This window comes from Lissotriton vulgaris, chromosome 2_1 (genome assembly GCF_964263255.1).
Source record: "Lissotriton vulgaris chromosome 2_1, aLisVul1.2, whole genome shotgun sequence".
Classification (NCBI taxonomy): Eukaryota; Metazoa; Chordata; class Amphibia; order Caudata; family Salamandridae; genus Lissotriton; species Lissotriton vulgaris.
This window is the reverse complement of record NC_141687.1, coordinates 221,196,877-221,224,681: the sequence shown is the minus strand read 5'-3', so window position 1 is coordinate 221,224,681 and position 27,805 is coordinate 221,196,877. Positions and strand designations below refer to the sequence as shown.

At 43.8% G+C, this 27,805-nt stretch overlaps 1 protein-coding gene across 1 annotated transcript in view; it reads right to left on the bottom strand.

Annotated features, from left to right (window-relative positions):
* The window catches only part of LOC147729873 (ras GTPase-activating protein 4-like), a 625,955-nt gene that overhangs the window by 432,590 nt on the left and 165,560 nt on the right, over positions 1 to 27,805 (bottom strand). Inside the window, exon 4 of the mRNA XM_086954787.1 lies at positions 24,265 to 24,326. Coding sequence (XP_086810913.1) covers positions 24,265 to 24,326 — 62 coding nt within the window. The remainder of the gene's footprint in view (positions 1 to 24,264; positions 24,327 to 27,805) is intronic.

Here is a 27,805-nt window from a genome sequence, read left to right as displayed (position 1 = left end):
CTAATCAAGGGCTGGATTTCTTCGCTTATATAAGGGCAACGTGAATTGTACCTATATAAGGGCATGAATCGGGAAAATGCATTCGAAGCCTAAAACGCCACACAACAAGACTGGAGTTCAGATTAAACAAACAAACATATGAAAACTGGGCTTCCACAAAGCAATATTATAGCCAAATCTGTGCAGCGCCCCCAAATACCATGAAGGAAATCTTGAAGAATATGTTCACTGAAGAGAATAATCCCTGGTCAGAGCATCTGCGGATTGCCTGCAGCAAACTACAATTAGACATTACAAACTGAAGCACGTTTGTCCACCAACCTGGGCTCCTAAAAAAAGTATTGAAGGACCAAGTTAGACCTTTATCCTGACATGAAGACATCCGATTCATAGACATCTCTGAAAGCAACATCCAGGTTCAAGTTAATTTCTACAGGGACAAATCATGCCAGCCTTCCTTAAACAGTGCACTGAATAAACCGATTTTAAAACAAATTCAAACAATCTGGCTAATGTCGCTTCCAATAAAAGACATAAACACACATTGGAAATGCCTAGAGATAGTCACTGTCTGCAGACTGTGTAACTCAAATGATGAATCCTTGGCTCATTCTCTCTCCATCTGCCCAAGTATGATAAATGCATGTCGCACTGTACTAAAATCGCTATTTTTAAAATATGGTACCCACACTTGCAAAGAAGCAACGGAATTTCTTTTTAACTTAAAAACTCCAATGGAACTGGCCAGGCTAACTAAATCTGGGCACCAGCTTCAAAATATTTTAAAAAGAGGCCAGTGAGTATCGATGAACATTGAAGAAACCGATACGGCTCCAAGCTGGAACGCAAACTTTAGGTTACAGCGACGGCTCATAAATGCTTTTTTCCTTTTAATCCTTTTTAGAAGTCAAATGTGTTAACTAATATTGAGATCATTTTAGAACGATCATGCTATGGCTTTGTAACAATTTGTGAGGTCGAGTGGTAGGTACATAACTTTTCCCTTGGGCATGAAAGGTCACGAGGAGGTCGGCGCAGCCTATTGATAAGGGATATTTGTGGAGTCTTTTGGCCTCTTTACACTGAAGCAATGCACTCTCAGCTTCTGCCCAGAAGAGCACGGTACAGTGCCAATCACATCTCACTGGGGGAGGGGGCCTGAAGTTTTACATTGGCATGTTATAGAATGCAGCGCTAGCAGAAGGGCTAGGTCTAAAATCTGAGAGGTGGCTTTGTCTTTGTGTGTGGAAAGAGGCCAGTGGCATATGCCTCTCATCTATGAAGATCTCTGCATCCCAAGAGCCAGTGTAGCTGGCAGATCGACCACTGATGTATAGAACCCTTGTATTTTATTTTATTTTGAAAGTTTTATATAGAGCGGACAAGATCTTTGCAGATATCAGAGCGCTTTACACAGAAGGGGTACATGAGGGAGCATAGTCAAACAGATAAATCATAATCATGTAAATCAATAATACAGGTAATACAAATAAACAACTGGGTCAAACAGGTAGTACAGATCGGTGCAGAGTCTTTAAAAGAGTCTGAAGTAATGGTTCAGGTGTATTTTGCCATGAGGATAGCTTTTACTTCTTTCTTAAAGAGTGTAGTGGAAGAGATGAGCCTAGTTTCGGGAGGGAGTGAGTTCCAGATCCTGGGTGCCATTCCTGAGAAGGAGCGTTTATAGGTTTTTTCCTTCCGGAATCTACGAGGTTTCAGCAAGAGATTGTTTGTGCCTCTAGTGTTTCTAGCACCGCCAGAGATTGTCAGCTTCTGAGCGAGGTAGCCAGGAGAATTCAGGTGTACCGCCTTGTGTGTCATGCAGGCGATTTTCAGATGTATTCTGGCTTCAAAAGGCAGCCAGTTCAGGGATTTCAGGTCAGGAGAAATATGAGAGTGCTTTTTTGACCCAGTGATGAGTCTCGCTGCAGCGTTTAGAGAAGCTCTTAAGGGTGCAGTAGTAGTTAGGGGGAGTCCGCAGAGGGCGACGCTGCCATATTCAATTCGAGGGATGACTGGTGCTTGTACTGCGGTTTGGAAGTCTTTGGCTGGGAGGAAAGGTTTAAGTTTCCTCAGGGTATTGATTTGGAAGTTCGCTCCCTTAGTTGCCTTGCTGATATGTTGCTGCATGTTGAGATTGGTGTCGAGGGTTATGCTTAAAGATTTTGCTGAGTCCACGATGGTGGGTTGGACATTGAGTGCTGTTAGGTGTTTAAGCCAAATTTGAGTGGAAGAGATCTTCGCTGGAGGTGAGATCAGAAGGAACTCTGTTTTCAGAGCGTTGAGTTTGAGATGGTTATCGGCCAGCCAGGATTGGGTGCTTCTGATCGTTGAGTTTAGGAGCAAAATGTCTTTGGGGGATTGTAATTTGAGATAAAGTTGGGTGTCATCGGCGTACATGTGAAAGTGTACATTGGATGCCTGTAGCAAGGTGGTCAGAGGTTCCATAACTAGGTTGAACAGAGTTGGGGATAGGGAGGATCCTTGGGGAACGCCCAGCGTTACAGGTATTGGCGAGGACAACAGGTTGTTGCTCTTGAATTTCTGCGACCTGTTGTGTAGAAAGGAAGTGAACCACTTGAGAACAGTTCCAGATAAACCCATTCTTGTGTTTAGTAGTTCGAGTAAATTCTCATGTTTAACGGTGTCGAATGCTGAAGAGAGATCAAGAAGGATGAGGAGGCAGGTGTCGTTTTGGTCTAGCATTTGAAGTGCGTCAATTATGTGAGTCATAGCAGTTTCTGTACTGTGTCCTGCTCGGAAGCCTGATTGATGAGGGTTGAGGAGATCAAACTGTTCAATGTGTTTAGTCAATTGTAATTGTGCGCATTTTTCCAGTAGTTTGTCGTGAGTGGGGATATTAGTAATGGGACGGTAATTGTTCAGATCAGAGGGGTCGGCTGTAGGTTTCTTTAGTATAGGTGTGACTTGACCAACTTTGTGGGAGACAGGTATGGTTCCTTGTGGAAGTGAGCTGTTGATAATTTTAGTCCAGAGTGGGAAAAGCAAAGGGGTAAAATATTTTACAGCGTTGGCAGGAAGGGGGTCTGTGAGGTGATTGGATGGTTTCAGAGTGCTGAGCAGTTTGCCAATTTCTTCTTCAGAGTAGGTTCCAAAGGTTGACCATGTAGCATTGTTTTTTGGTTCAGTGGGTGCTGTGCAGTGGGGTTTGGAGTAGAGGTTTGCATCAATGAGGAGATCGCTCTTTATGTTGTCAGTTTTTTGGATAAAGAAAGCGGAGAAGTCTTCAGAGGAGGGAGCTTCGCGCGCTGTTGAGTGGTTGGGGTTGTTCCTTGGCTTGTGTTCTGATTAGCTCAAACAGTTTTCTCGGACGGTTTTTTGCTTGGTCGAGCTGGAGGCTGAAGAAGTCTAGTTTTGAGCGTTTTATTTTCCTGAAATAGGCGTTTCTCTTTTTCTTCAGGGTTTTTAGGTGCATTGCAGAGGGAGCTGATCTCCAGGTGCGTTCTGCCATTCGCATGTCTCGTCTGTCCTCATTAAGACTTCCGTTGTATTATGGATTGGAGATTTTAGTAGAGACTCTTTTTAGCTGCATAGGTGCAGCCTCATTGATTATTGAGGTCATAACGTTGAGGTAGTGGTCAGTCAGGGATTGAACGTCCTTAGCGCCGGTCGGTGGGAGTAGGAGATTGCAGCTGTTAGGAGGCAGAGAGCTTGGGTTGAGTTTTTTCAGGTCTCTTTTCCAGACTTTGGGCTTGGAGGTTTGAACCGGGTTGGATTTCACTTTTTCATTGATGAAGAATGTGACAATATGATGATCTGACCTGTCACAGGGTTGGATGGACTCTAGTTGGATAGAGTCCTCTTTGGAGATGATAAGGTCGAGGATAGAGCCTTTCTCGTGGGTCGGGTTGTTGCATATTTGGGTGAGGTCAAGGGCATTGAGGAAACTTTTAAGACTATTTACCACTAGCAGTGCTTAATTGGAGCCTGTGGTTTCCGGTGCTTGGCACCAGCACTTAATTGTCAACACCGACACTTTTGACAGCCATCCACATGGTGGTACTGTTTGCCTAATTTTGTGATTAGGACAACAACAGTTGTTTAATAATTCTATATACGTTACAAAATGGCTAATACATGCCAACCAAAGCATAAAAGAATAGCTTGGGAAGCAGGTATTAGTAATTGTAATGTATAAAAAGTCAAAATTGTCATTGACAGCGCTGATATTGACAATGGGTGGTGCAAGCGGCAATGGTCTTCTGACAAAGGTCCTGGCACTTATGTTTTTACAAATTAAATTCTGCCTTGTAGAGTCGGGCATGTCTAAAACATATGTAATACATCAGCAACACAGGTTCCTGGAGTCCACCCCTGGGAAGAAGGAGTTGGTGTTCTTGTCACCGATTTTACCGTCTCTATGGCCAGGGGTTGCAAATGTACTTCCAGGGATTGCAGGGAGCAGTCAAGGGGTCGCAGCGTCGACCCCTGATAACCACTAAGTGGCCTCAGTGATCTTAGCGACTTGGAGGAGGGGCATGGGAGTTCATACAAATGGCGGTGGGATTAGTAGAGAAGCCATGGTTTTGCTAGGTTGCAGGATGTGACTTTCAGGGTGCGATCTTTGAGATTAGGTCTGATGGACAATTTACAGAAATACTTTAATAGACATTAAGACAAACAAGAATGTAACTTGGAGTAGGCAGTACTCAAAGGTGGAGAATGGAAAGTAAGGACAGCGTTATTTAAAGGAGAAAGCAGATGTGAAAATCTGAATTTATAAGTCAAGGTCAAAGGTTTCCTGAAGGGTTTTTGAAGCAGGCGGTATTTTTCATCAGTCTGATGCAGTGGCGTAGGTAGGGGGGTGCGGTAGTTGCGGGCCGCCCCAAGTGTCATCACTGAGGGGGGTGTCAAAATGACAAAAATATGTATTTTAAACACGTATTTTTGCCAAGCCGGAGGTGACAAGAAATTTTCCATACTGGGTACCACCTTACCTTGCTACGCCACTGGTCTGATGTGGTCTTTGCATTTCTAAGTCATTGGATTGCAGTTACGTTTATGTATTTCTCACAACCCATTGCACATGTCGCTCATAATATCCAGCAAGGCTTCTGTACATTCACACTTTAGGTCTCTGGGCTGTATCCAATGAATGTCTGATAAATAATGCAGGGGTTTGCGCGCTCTCCGAGGTTGCTTTCAAGAATGAATCCATCTGATTGGACGTATGCGGCCTGAGCAGGGCCGTCGCACAGAGAGGCCTCTCTGCCCTCAGAGGTAGGGGCAGCTGTGAGAGGAACCAAGCTGCGTCTTCAGGAGCAGATGTGCTCTGTGAATGGGACAGTCCTAGTAAATCCCGTATTGACAGACTGAAGCCCACTCCAACCCTCTGCCGAGGGCAAAAGGCCTCACGTTCGTCAATCAATGCAAGTCCTGCTTTAAAGTGAAACAGTATCACCCCGGTTATACCTGCCAGGGTTCAGGACATACATCTGTCTGATTTGCCTCATTAAGGAGGACAGTGTTCATATCTACCTGCTGTAGGTCCAATATTAACAATAACATTATTTATTCTTTTCTCATTCCTCTTCTACACAGAAATGTCCAACTTCTCACAATCATATATTCTCTATTATTTCTTCTTGTTCATATTCTTTTGACACCTTCTCTCCTACTTTACCCGTTTTTTTCCTCATTTTTCATTCGAGTCTTCTTATAATACCTTCTCTCCTACTTTACCTGTTTTTTCTTTTCTCTTTCTATGTTTATTCTTCCTATTTAATCGACAAAATGCTTAACTTGTCTTACAGTTTGCCCTACTACATATTGTATTTATATTTGCTGAATTCATTGATTTTTTTCTGTATTTATATCGGCTTCTTATTCTTAATTTTACGTCATTGTTTGTGATCTATCTAAGTAAAATAATGGTTGCATTTTTTAAATACAAACATTTCCCAACTTAAAATGTGTACTTTTCTTGCACTGTCCCAGTCAGGGAGAGATGCTAAGCTTCTAGATCTGGGTGTCAGGGTACAGACTTAGCGGACTTGAATGGATGAATCTGATTGGACACGGCTGGATTCAGACGTAAGACCATAGGGAGAAACACAGAGAGCTGGAGCGGATGCCTTAGTTCACCAAGCAACTGCTTAAGTATTGGGGAGGAATGGCCACTGGATGTGTACCAGACGAAGGTCACTACTTACAAAACAGGAAGGCATGGGGCAGACCAGGTGTACATAGGTCTGGAGGTACAAGTGAACTGAACTAAGGGAAAGGGTAAATGGGAGTATTGTCCTGGTGAAGACCTTCATGGCTAAGAAACGAGGGGAGAGGGAGACACACATGCACTGTAGATAGAACACTTGAACCTATTGGCAATGGGACGCTAGTAGAAAAGGGAGACGGTGTTAAGAAGTGGTTGCTGCCAGCTCTCTGTTAGCAGATCCCCATTTCACACACTTTAAAAAGGGTACTTTGGGCTTTTTCCACAGTTTGGCTGAAACTGAGCAGGAATCCCAGCTTCCTGCCTGAAAATAGAGGAGGTCTCTGCACCGGGACCATGCTGCTATCATGCCTAAGCTAAAAAGCATTGTATACTACCTGTCTCTGGGCAATGATCGTAACATTTTGTAAGGCAACATTAATATATTACTTTATACCTCAGAGTGGCACACAGAAGCACATTTTTGAATGGGTATGAGACACTGTGATAACACTTGGAGTTGGATGAACAAAAGTTCCACTTGGATCTATGTTAGTACCATTTAGCATTTGGACCCACCCATACACATATCCTTTCTCCCCATACAGTCAGTCTAGATGATGACGACTGGGTCAAGGCTAAGATGACCCGAGGTTGTTAGCAATATCTAATAATAATAATCTTTATTGCGCGATTTAAAAATAAACCATTGCAAGTACAAAACATTTAAAAGGTTCAAGATTGCATTTAGAATTCATTAAAAGTCAGTATGTATAGATAATAACAAATGAAACTTCCATTTAAAAAGTCATATTCATAAAAAGCCAGCAACAGCAAGTAAAATTTGGCAGCATTATTCCAATGGGGGGGTCGCAAACTCTGGGCAGCTCAGTAAGTTTTTTTGCAGCGCGCTCCATGAATCTTACTAGGGCACAATTTAATTTAGTGTTCCTAGGGTCGAAACAGGCCAAAACTGCTGCTCTACAGCTTCTAATCATGTTTCTATTCCAATGATGCTTGAGTAGGGCCCGTCTCTCTGTCAATAGTAGAGGGCACAGGCATATGATGTGTATGATATCTTCTTTGTGGGTCCCACAAAGTCGGCATTGAACTTTTCCATGTTCTCTTTTCCATTTTGGCCAATGAGTCAACAGGTTAATAACTCCCAGTCTCAGTTTTAAAAAACTTAGTTTCATCCGAGCACTAAATGATATAGTAAGGTACGGCTGTGGAATTAGCAAGGCATAGGATTGAAGGGTCATCCACCCATGACTTCTTTTTGCAAGGCTGGCTTTGTCTTCCACTATTGATAATTGTTTGGTGCTGATTTTCGCTAGCCTTTTAAATTCCATCTGACTAGCTTGCAAGTTCCAGAGGTCATTTAGGCACAGGGTTTTTAAGCCTTTTGACCAGTATTCATGACCTGCTCGCCATGAGTTGTTATCAATGCTGGCCCACAAATGGTATCCTAAACTTCCCTCCTTTGATAACCTCAATTTGTGACAGCACACGAGGAAAGACATGGCTCTGGCCAATCGTTGTTTGCAGATGCCAAGTTCCAACCTAATTTGTGCTGGTGATGTATGGTTTGGTAATTTGAACACAGACCTGCAGATCTTAGTAATTATTTTATCCAGATGGTCACTGTCCAATACTTTTAAAGCTTTGCTGCCGTAAGTTAAGGTAGGAATGATTTTTGCCTGAGCCACCTGTAGTGTGGGTGCAAGAGTAGGGCCTGGTAGTTTCTTTTGAATTAGTCCGATTGCAAAAGCAAGTGCCGTACCCTTCCTTTTTTGCTCTTCTAGGTGGGATTTGTATTTTCCATTGTTGTTGAAAGTGACTCCAAGGTACCTTTGGCAATTTGGTTCGACAATGCTTTCATTGTTCAAAGCCCAAGACAGTTTCTTAACTTTCCTTGAGTGCACCGCTAAAATTTTCGTCTTCCTGTTGTTGATGCGAAGCTCATTGTCGTTTGAATAGTCGGAAGTAGCATCCAGAAGTCTTTGCATTCCGATCTTTGTTTTACTTAACAGTACCACGTCATCATCATATAATAGATTTGTCAGCGGCAAGCCAGATAGTTTGGGAGCGTGGGAGTTGACCTTATTAAGAGCTACAGGGAGGTCAGCTAGGAATAGGTTAAAAAGTGTCGGGCCAAGACACAACCCTGTTTGAGGCCTTTTTCCGTCGGAATCAGGCGAGACAGTCTTGAGCCGTCCCCGATCTTAATTCTAACCCATGTGTCCTGGTGTAGGAGTTGTATGGATCTTAGGAGGGCCTCTGGAATGTTAAGTCTGGACAACTTCTGCCAAAGTTTGCTTCTGTTGACATTGTCAAAAGCCGCTTGGTAGTCAATAAACCCCATATAAAGTGAACAGGAGCAGAATTTCGCTTGGCCAATCAAGCCTGAAAGGGTCATGAGATTGACTGAGGTACCGGTGTTTATTGTGAAACCTGTTTGATTCCGAGGAATTATAGAGTTTATCAGCCCATGCCCTAAGTGAGTTGAGCAGCACTCCCGCAAAATACTTTGCTTCGTTGCCAATGAGTGCGATGAGACGGTAATTCCCTGGGGATTTTTTGTCCCCACCTTTGAAGATTGGTGCAAGGATGGATCCACGCCAGGAGGGCGGTATGGTGTTGTTTTGCAGACATGTGTTAAAAAGGGGGCTAAGTTTCGCAGCCCAGAAAGTTGCATCTTCCTTGAACAGAGCTTGAGGAATTCCACCTGGACCAGGCGCGCCATCTTGCGTCCCTTTTTTATTATTTTTTCAATTTCGACCTTCTGGACTGTCGCAAAATTGACGCAGCTTTGGGTCGAGTGACGTTCTTTTGTTGGTGTCATTTTGTGGCTTAGCTTCTTTAGGGAGTTTGAAGTGTTCAGGAGAGGCTCCGGGACAATCTCGGTTTGTGTTAATGTGTCCATGGGAGGGGGATTTTGGATGGTTAATGAGCAGTTCCTGGTCATTAAAGTGGGAAAAGAGAAATTCAACCCACTCTATTTCAAGAATGCTCGAAGAAGCAACTTTGGATGTGCGCCCAGATGCACTATTGATTGTGCGCCAAAACCTGGCAGAGTTGTTTGTTTTAATGTCATGCTGCAGTTTGACCCAAAACAGGCTCCATTGGCTTATGCGTAGTTCTCGTTTTGCTTTCTTGAGGTGATTGCGGGCCTCTCTCAATTTTATTATTTTAATGGGATCCATTGGATCAGTTTTTAAAGCCCGCCATAAGCGATTCATCAATCTTGTTGCAGATAGTATCTCAGAATTCGAGCGCGGCGTATACTTTTGATCAGTTTGACTTGTGTGTTTTGTTGGTTTCGCGAATCTGTCAGTAAGTTCGGTAGCAAATGTTGACCAGTTGGCACATATGTTGTCCGGGCACGTTTGGCGCTCAATTAATTGTTTAGCCTCTGCTGATATGAGTTGAAGATTCTTAAAGGAGCATTTGATGCGTTTGAGGTTCAAGTTCAAGTTCTAGAATGTGTATAGCGCACTACTCACCCAGAGGGTCTCAAGGCGCTTGAGGGATGGTGGGAGCATTATTTATCGAATAGCCAGGTTTTTAGCTGCTTTCTGAAGGAGGGGTGGTTCTGAGTAAGGCGAAGGTGAGTGGGGAGAGAATTCCAGGTTTTGGCCGCTAAATAGGAGAAGGATCTTCCTCCCATGGTGGATCTGTGGATGCGCGGAATTGCAGCGAGGGCTTGACTGGAAGATCGTAATTGGTGGGTGGGTTTGTAGAAGGACAGTCGTGTGTTGAGGCATTCGGGTCCTAGGTCGTAGAGGGCCTGGTGTGCGTGGGTGAGGAGACGGAACGTTATTCTCTTGTTGACGGGGAGCCAGTGAAGTTCCTTCAGGTGATCGGAAATGTGAGCTTGACGGGGGATGTCCAGTATGAGTCTGGCTGAGGGGTTTTGGATGCGTTGGAGTTTTTTCGGAAGTTTGGCTGTGGTTCCGGCGTAGAGGGTATTTCCATAATCCAGTCGGCTGGTGACCAGTGCGTGGGTGACTGTCTTTCTTGTTTTGGTGGGGATCCAACGGAAGATTTTTTTGAGCATGCGTAGGATGTTGAAGCATGAAGATGAGACTGCATTGACTTGTCTGGTCATTGAGAGGGAGGAGTCTAGGACGAAGCCCAGGTTACGTGCGTGATCTGTAGGTATGGGTGCTGTACCCAGGGCCGGTGGCCACCATGAGTCGTCCCAGGCAGAGGGGGAAGATCCTAAGATGAGGACTTCCGTTTTGTCGGAGTTTAGTTTTAAACGGCTGTCTTCATCCATTCGGCTACTTCTTTCATTCCTTCGTGTAGATTGGTTTCGGCGGTGTTTTGGTCTTTGGTCAGGGAGAGGATCAGCTGGGTGTCGTCTGCGTAGGAGATGATGTTGAGGTTGTGTTGTCGCGCGATGGATGCGAGGGGGCTCATGTAAACGTTGAAGAGGGTGGGACTGAGAGATGATCCTTGTGGTACGCCGCAGATGACTTCGGTGGCCTCTGATTTGAATGGGGGGAGGCGGACTCTCTGGGTTCTTCCGGCGAGGAACAAGATGATCCAGTCCAAAGCTTTTCCTTGTATTCCGACGTTGCTGAGGCGTTGTATGAGGGTGCTATGACAGACTGTGTCGAAGGTGGCGGAGAGGTCAATTAGGATGAGGGCAACTGTTTCTCCGTGGTCCAGTAGCGTTCGGATGTCGTCTGTAGCTGCGATGAGGGCAGTTTCGGTGCTGTGTTTGGCTCGGAAGCCGGACTGTGAGGGGTCGAGGGAATTGTTGGATTCGAGGAAGGCGGCGAGCTGATTATTGACGGCTTTCTCAATGACTTTGGCGGGGAATGGGAGGAGAGATATGGAGCGGTAGTTCTTAAGTTCAGAGGGGTCTGCTGTGGGTTTCTTCAGAAGGGCGCTGAGTTCAGCATGTTTTCCAGCTTTCCGGGAAGGTAGCGGAGTTGAAGGAACAGTTGATGACATCGCGGAGATGGGGTGCGATGATGGAGTCTGCTTTGTTGAATATGTGTGGGGACATGGGTCGGTTGGAGAACCTGAGTGGATGGAGTTCATCAGGCGGATGGTGTCTTCAGTAGTGATTGGGTTCCAGGCGCAAAGGTTGTGAGAGTGTTGTTTTGGTTCGGATGTGGGTGGAGTGGACTGTTCTTCGGACTGGTTTTCAAAGCTGTTATGTATGTCGGCGATTTTGTTGTGGAAGAAAGAGGATAGAGAGTCGCATTGGTCTTGGGAGGGAGTAATGTCGTTGGTGCCGGCGGTGGGGTTGGTAAATTCTTTGACAATGTTGAATAGTTCCTTGCTGTTGTGGGCGTTGTTGTCGAGTCGATCCTTGAATGCTGATTTCTTGGTGGATCGGATCAATTGGTGGTGTTTGCGGGTGGCGTCCTTGAAGGTGGTCAGGTTGTCAGTGGTTGGGTTTTTTCTCCAGCTTTTCTCGAGGGTGCGACATAACTTCTTGGATTTTTTAAGGTTATCGTTAAACCAGGGGGCCTTTTTGCTACCTTGTTTGATCTGGTGGTTTTTCAAGGGTGCTAGTTCGTCAGCGCTGTGGGTGATCCATTGTGTGAGTTTTGTAGCGGCTTGGTTTGGGTCCGATGAAATGGCAGGAGGGTTTTGGTTAAGCAATGTGGTGAGTTGGTCAGTGGTGATTTTATTCCAGTTTCTTCGAGGAATAGGTTGTGGGCGGCCGCGAGGTTGTCGTCGGAGCTGGTCGTGATTTGGATGGTGTTCTTGTGGTGATGGCGATGCACATTTTAAATTAATAATTTAATTGATTTTAAATTATGAAATTATGGCATATCGATTTCACTTATAATTTAGTTGCCGGCTTCTAGATTTGTTGGGTTGTAGGGATTGAAGTTAATTAAGCACTAATTAATTAACTATTATTATTTGTTAATTAATGATTGAATTGATTTTTAAATATGTAAATTATGGAATACTTATTTATTTTACTAATATTTTAGTTGCCATCTGCTAGGTTTGCAGGGGTCTAGGGTAGAAAGTTGATAAAGTAATAATGAATCAACAGTTAAATAATCATTGTTGCTTTACTTTTCTATTGATTTTAAATATGTAAATTATGAAATACTTATTTTTCTTAGTTATATTTTAGGTGCTGGCTGCTATGTTTGTAGGGGTTTAAGGTGGGAAGGTAATTAATAATTGAATACTAATAATGAATTAATTTATAATTATTTAATTGAATAGTAATTATGTTAAAAATGATTATTTTGTTTTTTTTAATACATTTATATATTTATGTTAATTAATCTTTATATTAAGAGTTTAATATTTGTTTTACATTCATATGGTTACTCATATATGTAATGTGTTTGAAGTGAAGTTCTTGCTGCTCTTGCTTAAGACTGCAGTAGTAATAATACAATTAACCACTTTGCAGTTCAACTCTTTCCGTACTATTGTTCTTTTTGGAGTGGGAATAGTAAATTTCACCCCTCCAAAATCCAACGCTGTTCCTACTGTTGCACTGACTGGCGATGGGGTAGTAAATGTTACCTCTCTGAAATCCAATCCTTTCCCTACTGTTGCACACTTTTTATATGTCACAAGGGAGGACACATAACGGGGCATTTTCCTGGGATTGAATGGTTTCTCTGAGTGGCATATTACATTGTGTAAGACAACACAGAATTTATCAACATGCATTATGCTGTGGTACGGGAAATAGGGTTTTGTGTTAACTATTCATGTTTTATATTATTTTGCACTTTACCACATACAATTAAGTATCGTCAGGATTTGCCAGTATTGTATTTACATTTGACTACTGTTCATTGTTGAATTATAGGTTTGATTTACTTTTACAAAAGTGCACCCTGCTGTACATCTTACCGCAGTTATGTTAAGGTGCAAGTCTTTTCTGTATGTTTGTACTACTATGCACTATTTGTATTGGCTGTAAAGCTTCACTCATTACCCGTGACCAAGGCTTTGACTAAAACACGTCAAGTAAGCCTCTGCATGAAAATTCAGCAACTGCAAAACAAAAAAATTGGTGGACAGAATGTTGAACAATATCAAACATTCACCCCAATACAGAGATAGGGGCCTAAATCTATTGTTTGTTTGCTCCACATGCCATTCCAGTTTAAACCCAGCCATATGCAAATCAGTCTTGCCCCTACTTCTCATGGGAACAGTCCAGTCCGATTGCCAAGACAGGTCCTCACTGACGGTTTGAAAGCATGCCAATAATTCTTGAAGTCTCGAGGTATACATCTACTCGAGCATGCACATGATTTTAGCCATGATTAAGATGTGCCTCAAGGAGAATGTCTTCATGTTTAAGAATGAGTATTTCAAATAGCTACAAGGGACTTCGAAGAGCACCTGCTTCACTCCCAGCTGTGCCAATCTGTGGTGAGCTGGTGGTAGAAGGTGCTCTGGAGCGACAACAAGGAACGTTGGATTAACAATGTGAATATGTGGCTAAGATACATAGACAATATTTTCTTTGTGTAAGACGGCAGGGAACCCAACCTCATATAATCTGTTAAGGCATTGAACAGCAACACTATGTATCTCAAATTAACCATGCATCGGGGCCAAAAACATGCCGATTTCCTAGATTTGAAATTTGTGGTTAACAAAGGTACCATCAATACCGAACTCTACAGAAAAGAGACAGCTGGCAACTCGATTTTACATGCTATGAGCTGCCATCCACCTAGTTTCAGATGGGGAATGTCATGCAGTGAGTATCTTAGGGCTAAACGTAACTGTAGTTCTCTGAAAGCTATCACCGCACCAAGCAAGAGATGACACGAAAGTTTAAGGCAAGGGGTTACCCCCACAAATCTCTTAAACAAGGAGATACTAGAGTGGGAGTTCTTAGCAGAGAGGAAGTACTTTTCCAGTCACTTGATCCCAGTATTTCTAAAGTGAAGACACAGGAACCCTTAAGGTTTATTACTAGATTTAGCAGCCAAGCAGGACAGCTACGTATAATACTCAAATCTAGGTGGGGCATACTAGGAGAAGACCCCACTCTAAGAAATAAAGTGGACATGGGACCCTCTTTCACATACCGAAAGAACCTCTCACTAAGAGACCTACTGGTCCAAAGCCATCTGACCAGTAAAGAAACGAATTGGTTAAAACAAGTCAAGGGTTTCCATAAATGTGGCAACTGCAAAGCCTGAAGATATAGTGATAGCAACACAGAAGTCACACTTAAAAGGACACACACTAGACAGAGGATTCCCAGATACATTACATGTGTTACTGATTATGTGATCTATGCCATAATATGCCCTTGCAACATGTCGTATATTGGCTCAACAACATTTCCAGTAAACAAATAGATACTGGAAGATTGGAGACCCATTACAAATATGTTATGGAAAACAGGGTTAAACCCAATAGAGTCAAAGGGACCTGGGTAATTGACGTTATAAAGGGAAGGGGTCCCAGACCAAGAAACAAAATACTGTAAACTTAAATCAATAACACTAAAACCATTCAAGAAGCAAAGTTAGTAGCAGCAAAAAAGTTTAATTCAGATTTGCATGATTACCATTGACTGGTCAAAGTTCATACTATATTAAATTGTATACATAACAAATTGGTGACAAATGTACGTGCCCACATACACAACGGGAAGTGGGGGAAGTGAAGGAAGTGTCAAGGACAGGGTGGGGTAAAAAGGATAATCAGATTCCTTCTGTGACAAGTGTTAATCTCAATTTGGTCATTTAGTACTTGTGGTCCCTTTAGCCAAAGGGCCACAACATAAGGCTCATAAAGAGTCCAAAATATGACTGATGCACAAAACCAAACTCCGCTTCGGCCGTTAAGGTCTTGTTTGGGGTAGGAGATTGGTCGTAGTTGTGTGGTCAACGTTTCGACCCGGCTTAGGGGTAGGAAAGTAGTCCTTACGGGGCGGGTCTTCTTCAGGACAAAGGAGTTGTGGGTGGGCAACCTCCTGGGGAGTAGTTAAAAAGAAATTAATTAGCACACACCCATCCTGTTGATTACTACAAGGAGGGTGGAATTGGAGAATACAAGTTGTAATTAAAAACGTGCTATCAAAAGGTCTAGTCATAAACCAAGTTTATCTAGTGTGAGACAAATATGAGGACATACAGAAAAACGAAAGGTTCTAAACATTCTAGGGAAAAGTGTAGATTAAGACACTACACGGTGTCTATGACAGCTTAGGAGATTAGACTCATCTCAGTGCACACTACTACATATATTAAATCGACCCTAAATAACTATTGGAATGCCAATATTTGCATAACTTTTGAAGAAGTCATACCTATAGTTTTTTGAAGTTCCTCAGAGCTTCTGATAGAAGGGGACCAGGATTCTTAGCGGTCGTTCATCCCAACTCCTTTAAATTAGGAAAGGGCATTGTTCATTAATGCACCATTTGGTGCATTAATGAACAAAGCCCTTTCCTAATTTAAAGGAGTCGGGATGAACGACCGCTAAGGATCCTGGTCCCCTTCTATCAGAAGCTCTGAGGAACTTCAAAAAACTATAGGTATGACTTCTTCAAAAGTTATGCAAATATTGGCATTCCAATAGTTATTTAGGGTCGATTTAATATATGTAGTAGTGTTTTGGTGCATTAATGAACAATGCCCTTTCCTAACTTAAAGGAGTCGGGATGAACGACCGCTAAGGATCCTGGTCCCCTTCTATCAGAAGCTCTGAGGAACTTCAAAAAACTATAGGTATGACTTCTTCAAAAGTTATGCAAATATTGGCATTCCAATGGTTATTTAGGGTCGATTTAATATATGTAGTAGTGTGCACTGAGATGAGTCTAATCTCCTAAGCTCTCATAGACACCGTGTAGTGTCTTAACCTACACTTTTCCCTAGAATGTTTAGAGCCTTTCGTTTTTCTGTATGTCCTCATATTTGTCTCACACTAGATAAACTTGGTTTATGACTAGACCTTTTGACAGCAAGTTTTTAATTACAACTTGTATTCTCCAATTCCACCCTCCTTGAGAACTGCTAAATCTCCTGAGGCGGAAGCCGGGAGACGACCGAATTTTAAAAATTTTATTTTCTGTGTCACGCTTAAATAACTTGTATTTTTAACTGCGCACTCACCCGGCTGGCACCTCTGCAGCGGGCTTGAGACACGCCAAACAGCGACCCCTTCGCTGCACCGATTCAGGAACAAAACAAACAGTTGGACGCCATTCACGGCGAGGAACTAAGGCCACGCCCACTCTCAGGCCACGCCCACCCGCCCCCTTCCCACCTATAAAGATGTGCAATCACCGGACGCGCAGCGGACGGGCGCAGCGGGCGCGCCGTCAGCGCGCCTAAGGCGCGCCAAAGGCAAGCCCGTCTGGGCCCGTCCGGGCCCAGCCGGCCTTAGGCCCAGTCACTCTGGCCGTGGCAGATCCTAACAACCTGACCTACACGCGGGCTGAGTTGCTAGCCTTGAACACCAATAAACATTCCTCCTGCTCGCGCATCCTAACCGGCGACACACAATTCTCCGGCTGTGACCGCTGTAACCCCGCCAATCAGACCGGGGCATCAAAGGGTTTGTACTTAGGCCTACTTAACTGCAGGTCGCTTGTGAAACATGCACAAGAAGTGAATCTCCTAATTACCAACAATGCCTTAGACATTCTGTTTTTAACAGAAACCTGGCTTACCCCCAGTAGTGGCCCAGACATCGTTTTAGCACTCCCCCCCGGGTACGTTATGTGCTCACAGAACAGACCAGAGGGTAGGGGAGGTGGACTTGCAATAATTTTCAAAGACACCCTCACCTGTAGAACGTCTGATGGCAACATCAAGGGCTATGAAAGTTGCCATTACACCATTACAATCTCCCCTGTCACCTCGATATCAGGAACGCTGATATATCGCCCACCAGGCAATTTAGGGGACTTTCCGACCAAAATTGCTGACCAGATCTCCATCAAATGCACATCTACTACCAACTACCTACTATTAGGAGACCTGAATGTACATTTCCTGGACCAACACGATAAACCGACCAATGAACTACTCCAGGACCTCACCTCAATGGGCCTAGATCTTAAAAACCCACAGGCCACCCACGAAAAAGGGCAACTGCTTGACCCCATTCTTTCCAACATCCCCAACCTTAGATCCCTGGACCATATCCCCCTTCCCTGGACGGACCACTTTTTGGTTCCCCTGGTTTGGGACATTACCACTGTGCCCCCGCCACCCCCAAAAATCAGAACGTATTCCAGACAATGGAAAAAATTGGAACCAGACATCTGGGCAGCCAAACTTCGAGAAAACGTTCCTCACCCCCCCAATAACACCTTAGTAGGGGACAAAAAATTCAGTACCTGGATTACCCAATCGCTGGACGCCATTCTGCCCAAAACCCACTCTCTTAGACACATCAAGAGAGTTAATCCCTCACCCTGGTACACCCCGGAACTCAATCTGCTACGTAAGGCTTGCAAAAGATATGAACGTATCTGGAGGAAGGAAAAAACCGAGGAACGGAAAGAAGCATTCCGCGCCGCTGTAAAATCCTATAAAAAAGAGCTCCGTAGCATCAAAACCAGCTTCTACGAGGACAGAATTAAAACCGCGGCCTGCTCGGCTCACGAAACCTATGTAGTTCTAAAAGAATTACTCCATGCCCCCGACCCCCCACTCAAACCCCTCGATCCCAAAGCAGCTGAAATCAAATGTCAAAAATTAGCCACTTTCTTCGACGAGAAGATTCAAAACATTCTCCTTACCATACCCCCTCCCGAACAGGACCCCACACAGCCGGATCCTACCATCACCACCGCCAACCCTCCACTGCCGCCAGCCCCCCAACCCTCCCTGGACACCTTCGGACCAGTAACAACGGAAGAAGTAGGAGCTACGTTGGCCGCAATTAAAAGTGGTTCTCCCCTTGATCCTGCCCCCCTCCGTTTCCTAAAAAAAGTGTCAAGTACCATCATCCCCCCCTTACGGCCCTGATCAATTCCTCTCTCTCAGAGGGCATTGTCCCACCCAGCTGGAAAGCAGCAGCAGTCAAAGGTCTGCTGAAAAAACCCTCTTTAGACCCGCAGGACTTTGCCAACTACAGGCCTATATCCCTTCTCCCTGGAAACAGCAAGATCGCAGAGAAGCTGGTAAATAGGCAACTATCGCTTTACCTAGAAAGCAACAACCTCTTAGCGGCCTCCCAGACAGGATTTCGTCCAGGTCAGGGCACTGACATCGCCCTCCTGACCGCAGTGGAGAAGGCCAGAAGCATTCTGGACACAGGAGGATCAGTGGCAGTGATCCTCCTAGACCTCAGTGCGGCCTTCGACACTGTAGACCATCCCACCCTGATCCACCGACTGGGAGAGATCGGAGTAACGGGTCTGGCCTTGAAATGGCTAGAATCCTTTTTGACTGAACGCTCCTTCCAGGTGCGGGAAAACGACAGCTGCTCATCCATCATCCCCCTCCGGTGCGGAGTGCCACAGGGCTCATCTCTGAGCCCAACACTTTTCAACGTGTACATGGCCCCACTGGAGAAGAGGGTCAGCTCGTACGGCGTGTCAGTCATCAACTACGCCGACGACACTCAGCTGGTCGTCACCCTTTCCCACCCTCACCACGCACCATCTGACCTCCACAGCTGCCTTTCCGAAGTCCACCGATGGATGAATCTCGCCTCATTAAAATTAAACGGGTCCAAGACTGAGATCCTCCTGATGGGCCATAATGGACCCTCTCTACCACCTCACCTTTGGCCCAGGTGCCTAGGGGACCCCCCCGCACCCAAGGAAAAGGTCAAGAACCTTGGTGTGTGGATTGAGAAAGACATGAGTTTTAAAACCCAGGCAAAGAGAACCGCAGGGACTTGCTTTGGACTACTCAGAGCCTGCAGGAAGATCTTTCCCCTGCTCCCAGAGACTGCAAGAAGGCTCCTCATACAGGGTCTAATCCTGGCAAGATTAGACTACTGTAACGCTGTATACTTGGGAGCCCCTGAAGCCACCCTGAACTCACTGCAGAAAGCCCAAAATGCCGCAGCCCGGTTACTTACGGGCACTCCTGGAAGATCCTCCGCCAGGCCGGCCCTCAACTCTCTCCACTGGCTCCCAATCAGAGAAAGGGTCTTGTTCAAATCCCTCTGCCTGGCCCACAAAACACTCAATAACAACGGCCCCCCTCTTCTGAAAGAACTTTTAATCCCTTACAAAGCAGAGAGGGATCTCCGATCCAACACAGAAAATCTCATTGTTGTCCCTAGAGTGAGAAAAGCCAAGACCGGTGGCCGCCGCTTTTCGGTTCACACGGCAAAACGATGGAACCAGTTACCCCGAAAACTTAGGACTGAACCGAACTATCTCCAGTTCAGAAAGACCCTGAAAACCTTCCTTTTCCCGCAAATATAATCCCCTAGTTGGCTAAAAACCCCTGGAGAAGCAGATCAGCGCTGGGATGCTCCTCGGAGTTACTACGCGCTTTACAAAACCATTAAATAAATAAATAAATAAATAAATAACTTGTAGTAATCAACAGGATGGGTGTGTGCTAATTAATTTCTTTTTAACTACTCCCCAGGAGGTTGCCCACCCACAACTCCTTTGTCCTGAAGAAGACCCGCCCCGTAAGGACTACTTTCCTACCCCTAAGCCGGGTCGAAACGTTGACCACAAAACTACGACCAATCTCCTACCCCAAACAAGACCTTAACGGCCGAAGCGGAGTTTCGTTTTGTGCATCAGTCATATTTTGGACTCTTTATTAGCCTTATGTTGTGGCCCTTTGGCTAAAGGGACCACATGTACTAAATGACCAAATTGAGATTAACACTTGTCACAGAATGAATCTGATTATCCTTTGACCCCACCCTGTCCTTGACACTTCCTTCACTTCCCCCCCTTCCCGTTGTGTATGTGGGCACGTACATTTGTCACCAATTTGTTATGTATACAATTTAATATAGTATGAACTTTGACCAGTCAATGGTAATCATGCAAATCTGAATTAAACTTTTTTGCTGCTACTAGCTTTGCTTCTTGAATGGTTTTAGTGTTATTGATTTAAGTTTACAGTATTTTGTTTCTGCATTACAAATATGGACTTCAGTTACAGCACAGCGAAGCACTTCAATGGCAAACATGCAGGAGATTTGACCCAAGCTAAGTTTTTTTATTTGGATACAGTCCCCATTCACTTAAGGGGTGGAAACCGAGTAGCCTCTCTACGCAAGGTAGAATCCCGATTTATCTTGCAAGCTGGTACCAAGTTTATGGATGGTATGAATTATGACCAAGAGCTTTACTTGCATTAATAATTTCTATCTACGAATTCTTAACTGAGCTTAGGCAGACCTTTTCCTCCCTCTATTTTTATTTTTCAAATACCACTTTCTATCTTCACACTTTGATGTACTTCTTTAGAATTAGCTCATCTTTTCTTGTTTACAATGTTTTCTTTACTTCCTTTTTTTACCCTCAGATGTTTAGTTGGGGTTTGTGAGAAGTTACAAGAAGGAAAATTATCACTTATTATCAATATAGGATGGTGATGTTGTATACTTTCACGGCTAAACTAACCTGTCTCTCTTTATTATTTTGTAGGAATCTAGGTAGATGAGATTGAGGCTCTGCTATATATATTCATGACAATAGAAATAACGTGCACCTGAGTGGACAGATGTTCCAGGGAACAATAACCACTCCTAGTAATCCTGAGTCTACTGAGGTAGCCTCCGTCACCCCAATCACATATATACAGATGTGTGTTTAGATTGACAGAGATCCGAGACCTCTTTATTTTTTGTTTCTTTGCATGAAACTTTATTCGCTATGGTTAATTGTTCACTGATAATGAGGTTTACTTTTGCCTAGTGGTACCATACCGTAATCTCTTTTGATATATTTAAACATGCTGACTAAATCTGCACTCGGGTACGACACCTTTATTGTGGAGTTCTGCGCAATTTTGATACTCTCATCACCAATATGTTACTATGCAATACACAATAAATGTTGACACAACTGTATGCTTTCATACCCTGAGAGTATTATCTTTAATTCAGCAGGCAACAATGACATTTTGTGTAAACAACACCGTCCTCACCATCATTTGTGGTTTTTTTTCTGAAGATGTGTTACTATTATTATTTCTTCTCCTTTTTAACAAACAAAATGTTATTGACAATATAACTTTTTTTGAAAGATGTTTTATTCTGGATGATTTGCCTACTATATGGTATGAGTTGATATGTCATATTAAACGGCTCATCTGCTGAGTACAAGAAGTTATTCTTATCACCTTATTTGGCTGCATATTTTGTTTCTCGTTTGTTTATTTTGTTGTGTCTGAGGCTGTTATCTGTACCTTTTAAGAACCCCATGACCCTATGCCAGGGTCGGAACGCGTATTCTTTTTGCCAAAAAATAAACACTACCTTTTGCTGATCAGAGCGGCTCTTGGATTTTCTTTATTCAGAAGGAGATTCGTCTTTTGTAATATATATATATATATATTTATCCAGCAAGAGATGCCTGTTAAAAGAGGACCGCACCCAGGTGAGTTTCAATATCGCTTTATTAAGTTGATGCAGCGGCAGAACCAGGCAACTTCGTGCACCACAATGAAATAATAGTCTATCCCGACGCGTTTCGTGCCTCGTGGGCACTTCTTCTTGGGGCTGTGGGCTAATGGCAGCGGTGAATCCAGCACTTTTCAACACCCATAACACGCCTAGTGGGCGTGGCCACCTGTGTGGCTTGCTGGTACATGTAGTGTTGTTGTCTTTCTCTCGTGAGCAGCTGCTTTACACCAACGGCATCTTAATGATAAGTTCCTGCATTTATAACATTGTGGCGGGCGGTGCTCTCTGCACCGCCTGCCACAATGCCATAAATGCATGTATGAATTTGCATACACAATGCGGCAGGCACCGCGCGGTGCCTTCCGCATTGTATATGCAAATGTGTGCACCCCCCACCCCTCCTTCACTTTGGAGACCCGCAGGGGGCCCCCCAAGTGAAGACTTCATGCCACCTGCCTAGGCCCATCGTAATATGGCTGGCGGTTCCTTTTCCGCCCCGGCCGCAAGGCGACCGAGGCGGAAAAGCGGCGGACGGTCTTGCCATCCGCCGAGGTCCTCCCCGCCATACTAATATGGCGGGGAGGGGGGGGCAACGAGCGTGGATGTCGGGCGGATTGCCCCCGCCAGACGCCCGACATCATAATGGGCCCCTTAGTTTGAACAACCACCAAAAACCTGTCACCAACACAAGCTGCTTCTTTGTGATTAGAATGTAAATCTCAATATCCCAAATCTAAGCCTAAACCCAGTGACAACAGCAAAATTTAAGAATAAACAGGTTGAGCACATGTCAACCCTTGTACCAGACAGGAAAAACATTTGAACAACAAAGGTGCCCAAAGTGTATCATACAAATACATTTCCAAATGCTTGTTGGTAGTGGTTCAGACTTCTTTGATTGCCTCAGAGAGTAGGATCACACCAACCCACAGCAGATGTTCAAATGGACGGAAATTAGCCCCCCCTTGCACTTCCCCTTTCAAAAGCATAAAAGATGGCACCCACTTGGTGCAGGTTCTAATGCATGAATGAGCAGCAATGATTGTTGGCACCTTTTATGAGGTTTTGCTGAATATGTCATCATCAAATAGTGACAACCTGGTTTAGCTACCATTGGTACAGGAGGTGCAGTGCACCAGGGCCCAGAACCCTGAGAGGCCTACTCACCATTGCGTATTATGCCACCCCGAGAGCAGTCTAGGGCCCATTTGCCTTCTTTGCTGCCGTATCCATGGCGTCCTTGCAACACCACTGTGTGCCGCCATGTAATATTTATGTTGTGATGTCCATTCTAATGGTGGCAAGTTTATGTATGTGTGTGTGTGCTCATGCGTGAGCATTTACGTTTGGGCTGCTGTAATCGCAGAATTTGCATCAATTTCAAAGCCCATGTGTCACAGGAATTCTTTTTCATTATTCTTTTTCCATAATTCACAGGAAAGGTATAATTCAAGGGAATTACACATTTAAACTAAACAAAACCGTATTTTGCAGGTAGAAGAAGAAGAACTAACACGTCATGATGAAAATAAATATTGGCTACTGGTAACATCTAGAAACCTCTCAGCATTAGAATTCTTTATTTATTTCCACTAGAAAGACCAACTGAGAAAGAGGGTTTATAGGAAAAAAGCTTTTGAGCAGATCCACTCCAGGAAGATGGTACTATGTAAATTAGGCACTGGCATTACGCCTCAAATGTTGCCACTGAAATGGATTTTAAATGAACCTCAACTTGGGCTGCCTGGGAACTTGATCCACTTTTGAGGCCAGCATAATTCCGAAAAGGACAGGAGAGTCAGAGCTGGGCAGCACCTTCCCTGCTCCAAGGGGTTGCCAAAAGTATCGGTCATTAACTGCTGAAAGGAAACCCGCAGCTAGTCAGATGGCTGCCCAGAAGCACAGTTACACATATTCATACACAATGACGTCGTTGTCTTCCGCATTAGCAACAGTGATCATTCAAACATAACAATTCTTCCCCAACCTCTGACAACTCACTTTAAATAGAACTCTGAGCTTGGAGCTAAAATTAGGTATGAGTCAACGTCAACTTCCAGTTTATCTGAATTTTAGTGATGTTGTTGGCAGTTTCACAAATATTGTGTTTACAATAAGAAACCCTTAAGAACAATTGCGGATCCATGGTCTCCCACGGTTCCTTTAATTTGCCCATTCGATGACGTCTACTCGTCACTTTTCAGCAAAACTAAAATAATAAAAACCCTCCCAGGTTCACTCATCCATCTTTTGAAATTCCAGCACTGCGGTCTTCAGAGCTGAACACGGAAGTGACTCAAGAGGAAATCCTTATGGTTTGTTATTCACTCACATGCTTGTGCTTAATAAATAACACATTTTTCCAGAAATGTAGCTCCACAAGGAAGCGACTAAGAGTGTTAAGACAGTTAGCTGGAAGTGGTGAATAAATGCGACCGTCTCATTTCGTGCTGGGTGGTTGATTTGTTTCACGGAAAACTTGAGAGGTCTTTGAGTGGGCTGTACCCCCACTGAAAGCCTTCTAGTGTGTGGCAAATCCTTAGACCTACCTTTAGTGTGCTCCGCCAGCAAGTCTCGCGACAGGGTGACCTTTCCAATGACGTCATCACGACTGAAAGACAGAGAAGGAAAGCATGAAATGTTAGTGCTTGTTTAGCAGACGATGAACTATTTGCGTAACACCTCACTGGTTTCATTTCCCATATCCTACGCTACTCCCCATTAACCGAAAATTGTCTGTCCATGAACCTTTCGCCCTCTATTTGGTATCAACATTATCTGCTTCACATACATGACATGCTGTCTATCTTCTACCTTATGCATCACCCTTTGTGTGCAAACTAGCTGCTGTGTGAACAGAGTAAGTTATATTTTACTGTTTGTTGCACCTGTCCAAGCCTTCTGTGCACCACATAGCTTATCACCACCCTTTGGTGTTATTCACTGTTACTCAGGCCTGGCTTCAGGATCCTGGATGTAAAAGGGACATGACGACCCATGGATGAAGCCAGCATTAATCATAGAATTTTAGCAGATCTTCTGTTTAAACTCTGAACACGTGTCCATTATAGCCATGTCTAAGAAGTGAAAATAACATAGCTTTAGTAATGCTGGATCTAGTTGGGGCGACCCTTGGCAACGCCCAGTGCACATTTTTGTGCCTTCATTTTTAAACTTCCTTCTAATCAGAGCTCCATCTGCACAGTTTAGTTTTAAAGTTTTTTGAGGCTCTGATGAAAATTATGCCCGTGAGGTCCCATTCTACTTTCTCCCCAAAATGTTTTTGAGCAGCCATAGCAAAGATTTAAGAGTTTTTAAATAAAATTTTATGGAGGTCTTCGAGTTCTATTTGGGAGCCTTGGAAACATCAGTGACAAATGGAGATTTTTATTTCAGTATGGGTAAAATTGATCAAAACATAACATAAGTATTTGTAAAGCACACATTCACCCGTAGGCATCTTGGCACTGAATAACAGATATTTATTGTCACTCAACTGTACTATTTATCAACCTCAGATGGATGAAAGGCTGAGTGGACCTGCCGGGATTTGAACCTGTGACCATGAGGTTAAACACCGGCCCCTGCAGTGGACGCATTAGTCCACTGAGCCACCAGACCCAGCTATTAACAGATTATGTTTTATAGTAATGGAGAGAGTGGTTCCTATCAAAATATTCTGGGGAACACTGGTGAAAGATCCATTTTAATGCAGAGCAGGTCAGTAACACTGCTTATTATACACTAGTATTTAAATCAAAGTTTCCATGGGACTTGCAGATTCTCACCAGTAATTATTTACAAAAGGCACAGTGTATTCTAAGCAGATGGTACAGTAGCAGTGATTGGCATATGATACGGTATGAAGAAAAAGCACAAAAGAAAAGAAAATTAAAATGCTCTTAGGAATAAGGCGACGTATAACAGGTTGTAAACTATAGAAGCCGGACAAACTGGGAGTGATTCAGCTACGTACGGAGCAATAAAATAATTGAAGTATTCCCTGACTTGATGAACTCTTATTTAGGCAAAAGGAACCAGGAGTTTTTGGATAGGTCCAGCACACGTGCTCACTTACTTGATAACTTGAGTGTAAGAATGTGCAGTTCCTTAGACAAAAAGATAGTCTGTAAGGTCAGTGGAATGCGCTCCAATAGGAATGAGTGCTCTTGCACACCCCAAGAGGTGGCATGCTGCTTCATCTGGGCTTGCTCCTCGTCAGGCTGGCGCTGCAATGCTCGACAGGCACTCGCGAGGCGACTCTTTGCCGGAGATCTTTTTGATTAGCCGTCTGATGAGTGTGGGTGTGTGGGGTGTAGAAAGTAGTGTTGTTAAAAGTGAGATTAAAATAGGTTTAGTGATGCTGGATGTAGATACATTTTACTAGTGGAGCTCGCAAACCTAATTAAAACCAATAATGCTCGTTTGGGATGCAATGGTCCTAAAGAGCTGTTGTGATTAATATCTAAAGAGTGGGGTCAACACGTTTCTTGCCTCCTTTAGCCACTAAGGGATCTATTGGCAATTCGTCAGGACCCTACAATAAGTTCCTACACTACAGGGTGCCAGATTCTTCAATATATCTTAATAGGCCAAGTAATATGTTAATAAAAAAATCACACATGGTGATTACTTAATTTGTTTAGCTGAAACCCGGTACTGTAATGTTGGTAAGTACTCAATGGTCCCAGTATCTTCACGGATTGTGTTTTTCTTTTACGAGCGTTGATGCGTTTCGATGCCATATTTATGCCCAGTACCAACCTATGGCAACCACTGGCGCACACACCATACCCAATGAAGTAAAAGCTCTCAGAGGTGACTCTACCCAATTTGACATCACTTCTTGTGTTTTTCTGTAACCTATCCCGCAGTGCTCCATTCTACCTAAATCTAAGATGGCTGGACCTTTCTTTCCTTCAATAAGTGCTCCCTGGGCACACCCTGATATGTGGCTATGATAATGGGCAAACCTTCCATTGTGGTCACTCTAAACTAGTTCTGGGGCAGCTCCCCTCACACTGGATTTTGAGCCAAGCTGATTAGAGGGACAAAGGAAGGAGGGGGAGGGCTGGTGTTGGGTTCATCTGCTTGTAACCATATAGGCCTCTGTAGTAGAACTAGTTCTTGGTCACAGACCCCATGCCATTCTGTCAAGAAAGGCTAAAACCACTCCACACCCAAGCACTTTGTCCTTTGTTTGGACACAATCCACATCTCACCACAGGGGAGCCATCAGCAGTCATGTGACAGCTGAAAACTGACAGAAAGGCCACCAAAGGTTTAGGCAGATCAAGGTAACTTTTGTAAAAGGACCCTTTCCAACATAGTCCAAATTCAAATTTACCAATACATTAGATTTTGAATAACTATTAAAATGAATCCTCAGATTATATTTTTAGCTGCTTCCAAACCGAAAGTATCAGTATAAGGTATTAGAATGTAATCCAATCTTTTCCTATGGGGCGCTTTCCTTGCAACTGTGAAAAGGACGTTTGGGGCCTTTTCACTGTCAGGACATGTGTAACATAAATGTTTACATGTCCTACTCTTAAATAACATGCACCCTACAGTTTGGGTAAATAAGGCCTACCTTAAGAGTAATTTATAAAGTTTAGGCCTGTCAAAAAGGTGATTTTAACAGGTGTAATTGGCAGTTTAAAAACTGTACCGCCAGGTTTCAGCATCAGGCCTGGAGATATGCTTTACAGTGCTACTGTAGTGGGTGGCACACTGAGTGCTGCAGCCCACTAGAAGCATTTAATTTACGATCCCTGTGTGAGTGGCGGCTGGTGAATTTTAAAAGTGGTGAGACAAAAATCTTAGACCCAAGAGGGACATGTGTACAAACTCAGTGTATGGATTCCATAAGTGTGTATGCATATATATATATCCATATATACAGAGTCTAGAAGAAACTGCAAAGAAAATACTAGTACCCATGCTGAGAAACCCTTATGTTCATTTATAAATACCGAACCCTGTGCACACTTATAATTTAGACATTCAAGCACACCTGCCGGCACCGAGCACATAGTACAAACTCTGACCCTCTAGACATGCTTCCATTGCACACGATGGATAGCGATG